We start from the raw sequence: 5,098 nt of genomic DNA, 5'->3' as shown, positions 1-5,098 counted from the left end.
AAAAATTATATATTGAAGCATATTCCAAGCAAAACACATTATAAAATATTAATTCCACAAAAAATATGTTTTTATTTATTCAAGGTTTAAAATATAACAGCCTGGCTTAAACTGAAACATGGTCATATGAAAAGTACGTTCAGTACCTGACCACAGGTTTTCACTTACTGTTATTTAATCTAAAAAAAAAATAAAAAATAAGAAACAGCCTTATCAGAGCACAAATTCTAATTTACAAAATATAACAATGCTTTAGTTTGCTCAACACTTAATGTAACATGAGAGGTTATAGTTCTGAAGATTCTGACTCATGGTCAGTATATCAGGTCAGATAATATAAGGCCACAGCCTTTATATATAGGAACTTTTAGCTCAATATTTTGCCGGAAATAGAGGATCATTAATCATCATCAATCATTAATTGATAATCACAGACACCAACAACAGGATATAGGGAACATAAAATATTACAAAATAAAAATTTAACTAACAAATATCAAATGGATTTTTTAGTAAATTAGCACTGCTGTGTTCTAAAATCGGACGTCAGCATTACATTACTGCTTTTAAGATGAGCCCCCAAGCTAGCCTAGTATTCAGATTTTTAACATGTTTTTTAAAACAAAGTTGTTGAGAATGTGATTCATTTATATTCTTTCTTTTGCATTGTTATTTTGAAAAGCATGAATGCTATGACAGTTCGTCAGTCATTTCAATGCTGAATTTGGTTGTTGCATTTGGTATCTTCAGTTGTGTCATTAGGAAAACTCTCAAAAAGGCCTTTCCACAGGAATTAAATTGTGAAGCTGAATCACACGCAGTTCTGGTTTGGTTTATTAAATTTTACTTCACAATCGTTTGCCATCATCAGTATTGTTTAACAACAGTACAGTCCTCAGGGACCCGCTTAGCTCAGTGGCCAACGCGACAGCCTTGTTAGCTTACCATATTGCAAAATAGTTTACAATCCAATAGTGAACAGAAGTGAATTTGAAATACATTTTTATTTTAATTGACTTTTTTGTAAGACATTTATATATCATCACTTTATTAATACATTTTCTAAAGACCTAAAATCTATGCCTTTATAAAGAAAACATATGTGGAGGAGAAAGATAAACAGGTAAAGAAGTTTACAAAAGTAGCATAGATGAAAAATATCAAAAGAAAAATCATTGTGAAAGATCTAAAGTACAGTCATGATTTGGTAAACATTTTGTCTGTTTCCATCATATCAACAGAATCACCTTCCTGAACAAGAAATTGAGAGAAAATAACCATAAATGTGTGATTTTTGGCCTACAGGTCAATAGAATCACATCTAATACTGCTGTGATGTGTTAAGGTGTATCCACTAATCAATTTTACTAATATGTAAAAAATAAAATAAAATGCAAACTAAAAAAAAAAAAATTAAAAGCTTCAAAAGCCATGATGATCTAAATCAAACTTTATTTTAGCACATTTGGTCTTGCTTTTAAAGATAAAAAAATAAGGGATGTTAAACTGCCTGAGCAAATAAACATTTTGTGCATGTAATGGGGGGCTGCATTACAGGTGATCTAGAAAGACCGCTAGCATAAATAGCAAACCCGTTCGGTGCTGTCCTTTTAAAATATGCAGATTGCATGTGTTACTGTTTGAGAGTGGTTGCGAAAACAATATAAAGAATTTAAGTTCAGTTTCTGTAGGTAATAATGATTATTTTGTCATGAAATTAACAGAAGTATCTCAAATTGCTATAAACAAATATACAAATAAAATAACTATATAAAATTAAACGTCACAAAACTAGTAAAAGTTGTTTGCTCAATGATTCCCCCAACCTTTGAGTAACAGATTTATGGCAAGAGTACCCTCTAAACATGAACACCTTTAGCCCCCTGAAACCTAGTAATTTCTTCATTGTCTGATCCCCCCTTCAATAAGACAACGTAGTCGTAATGTAAATCTAGAGAGCTAGAACCCTGTTAGGCCTGTGTGCCACATGTCACTAACATAGGAACCGCTCTGCTGGCATTAGTGCTGTTGCTGTTGTGGAAAGTGTGGCAATGGCAGGATTTGATTCCACAGACTCCTGGGTGAAAGACATGCGTGAATGTTTGCCACATTCTGGCGTTGCTGACAGAATCCATGTTCAATACAGGCAAACGATCCATTGAATTGTCAATACTTGTGGGAGGAAGTGCTTATGGAAAGATAGGAAGAGATGTGCTGGGTTGTGTCCTCTGCCTGGCTGTTTGTTAACAAGTTTATCAGTTTGGCTGACTGGTCAGTGCATAAGATTTTTCAAGCAGGAATCAGTGGGATCAAAGCCCTCCATTGCATACCTAGCCACACCAACTTAGACTTTGTTGTATATTTATCGACTTTCCATTTATTTCCCCAATAAGTCAATCCAGAGGTCGGCAACAAAACTAGCGACTATTTCCTGTTTTGTTGGAGACCTTGGTGATTTGAAAGCAATGATTGTTTCAAGTTTCTCCTCTTCAGCAAGAAATAAGTGAGCCCCTCCCTTCTCCAAAATAGTGATTGTATCCTTCGCTCTACACCTCCAGATTTACCTCCACTAACTACTCACAAAAGCTGCTTGACCCAATACAAAACAAGGTAAAATTTCTACAACATAATTGTTCTTTTTGTGGCACTCAGAGTATATTAAGAAAAAAACAACCTCTAGCCAAAAGGTAGAGAAGAGGACTTCCAAGTGATCAAAACAGAGTTAAGATTTTAAGTATTTTAGCACAAACGTTATTTTAACTTATGTTCACCTTTTAAAGATGTTGATTGATTGACTTTATTGATCTCACTGTGGAGAAATTTGCTCGCTACATCGGCTCAAATAGTCAAAATCAGAAGAAGGTGCCATAGGAAAAAAAAGGGTGCATGAGATATATATATATATATATATATATATATATATATATATATATATATATATATATATATATATATATATATATATATATATATATATATACAGAATGTGATGCAGTTGTGATTGCAGTCACTACATTGTTTAATATTTAAAGCTCTCATTGCACCACCCAGCATATACGAGTTCTCATTTTTGCCTGAAACTGTGAGCACATCTTGCTAGAGAAAGGCTTCTCAGTGTGAGCTTCTCATGTGTCGGGTTAAATGGCTTTTACAACTGAACCCTTTTTTACAAATATCACATAAATAAGGTTTCTCACCAGTGTGAGTTCCCATGTGTCGCATTAAACTCCCTCTAATGAGAAACCTTTTCTCACAAATGGTACATGAGTAAGGCCTCTCCCCTGTATGAGTTCTCATATGTTGATTTAAATAGCTTTTTCTGGAGAACATTTTTTCACAGGTGTTACACGAGAAGGGTTTCTCACTCGTGTGAGTTTTCAAATGACGATCTAAAACACTAGTCGTACGGAAACTTTTTTGACAAATAATACACCTAAAAGGTTTCTCACCCGTGTGAATTCTCATGTGCCTTGTTAAATGGCTTTTAACACCAAATCTCTTTTCACAAGTACTACAAGCAAAAGGTTTATCACCTGTGTGAGTTCTCATGTGATAAGTTAAACTACTGCTATCGGAGTAACCTTTTCCACAGGTTGTGCATGAGAAAGGTTTATCTCCTGTATGAATTCGCATATGTTTTCTTAAAAGGGTTTTGCAACTGAAACATCTTCCACAATCATTACATGTGAAAGGTTTATCACAACTATTTTCTAAAACACATTTTCCACAGGTTGCACAAGAGGCTTCTCTTTTTGTGTGGCTCCTGATGTGACGCATTAGACAGCTTCTGCTGGTGAATCTTTTTTCACAGGTTGTACACGGGAAAGGCCTCTCATTCGTGTGAGTTCTCATATGAAGTGTTAAATTAGATCGTTTTATGAAACATTTTTTACAGGTCACACAAGAGAAAGGCTTTTCGCCTGTGTGTGTTCTTATGTGTATTGTTAGGACATTTCTTAAACGAAAACTTTTTCCACATGTAACACATGAGAAAGGCTTCTTAGCAGCTTGCTTTTCCACGTGCCTAGTCAAGTGACTGTTTTTAGACAGGATTTTGTCACAAGTTTTCACAATACACGAATCTTTATCACTTTGTAGGTCAGTTTGCTTTGAAACGTCAGCAGTGACGTTCAATTGTTTGTTGTTTTGACATCTATCGTTTTCTTTCTGCTCCTCGTTGCTCTTTTCTCCTTGGTCTTCAGAACTGTTACTTTCATGATCCTGGTTCTCAACTTTGGGGTATTCCTGAGGAATGGCATGGCTTTTGATTGGATCTTTTTCATTGGGGATTATTTGCAAATTGCAAGGAAACGCCAAAATGTCATTAGACTCATTTTTCTTCACGAATGGCTTTTCATCCAAACTAATCCAGAGATGTTTCTCTTCCTCTTTAAACTGTTCTTGTTCATCTTGCTCCTGTTTTATCTGAAAAGGCTCCTCTTGTTTCAAGGTGGAGTCCCCCTTCTGGCAACTGGGCTCTTTGAGATCCTCCTCCTCTTTAAACACATGTGAGAGATCTGGAAAAAAAGAGAGAATAAAAGCTTATAAGTGTGAGTCAGAGAGCACACAATTCACTTAAAAAAGGCGTTATTTCAGTCCATTTTAAAATCATAAATTTACCAAAATAAAAATATTATTGCAAGAATTAATTTAAAAAATGAAGTTATTTTTGCTTAAATTGGGTCTTAATGATGCCATCTTTGTTACTGTAAAGATTTTAAAATTTCTGTGTAAAATTCCTTAATTCTGCAATACTTATCTAAAATGCTACGTCCTTTTGATTGAAACTTGATTACTGCAGTTGAGTTTTCTTATGTGGTTGTAAGGGGCATTAGATCTTGCAAGGTATTGAGGGCTCTGGATATCATTATTAATGTCAAAAGCTTTAGTTTTCACTACTGAGTCAGATAATACAATAGAGAGAGATGTAAAGCGCTTGAAAAATGGGCCCTACAAAAGAGATAGGTGATTAACTTTACCATATAGGCCCTGTTCCATAAGTTCATTATATATAAAGAAAAATATGTGGAAATAATCTGCATGAGCGTAATGACTGGACAAAGGATTTAAATGACCAGCAGCCGCGCTCTGAAGCTCA

At 34.7% G+C, this 5,098-nt stretch overlaps 1 protein-coding gene across 1 annotated transcript; it reads right to left on the bottom strand.

The window, feature by feature from the left end:
- Nucleotides 1-2,992: 2,992 nt before the first annotated feature.
- LOC107094951 (gastrula zinc finger protein XlCGF71.1-like) lies at nucleotides 2,993-4,513 on the bottom strand. The gene has a single exon (XM_015390874.1). It carries the CDS (start codon nucleotides 3,850-3,852, stop codon nucleotides 3,112-3,114), a length of 741 nt encoding a protein of 246 aa, XP_015246360.1. The 5' UTR covers nucleotides 3,853-4,513; the 3' UTR covers nucleotides 2,993-3,111.
- Nucleotides 4,514-5,098: the final 585 nt, after the last annotated feature.

The sequence above is a fragment of the Cyprinodon variegatus genome, unplaced genomic scaffold (genome assembly GCF_000732505.1).
Source record: "Cyprinodon variegatus isolate N-32 unplaced genomic scaffold, C_variegatus-1.0 Scaffold516, whole genome shotgun sequence".
Lineage (NCBI taxonomy): Eukaryota > Metazoa > Chordata > Actinopteri > Cyprinodontiformes > Cyprinodontidae > Cyprinodon > Cyprinodon variegatus.
Note: the sequence above shows the minus strand (reverse complement) of the source record. Positions and strands in the feature narration are given on the sequence as shown.

What these genes read in the sequence shown, in the direction of transcription:
- LOC107094951 (XM_015390874.1), bottom strand. Translation starts at nt 3,852, where the DNA reads ATGAGAACTCACACGAATGAGAGGCCTTTCCCGTGTACAACCTGTGAA.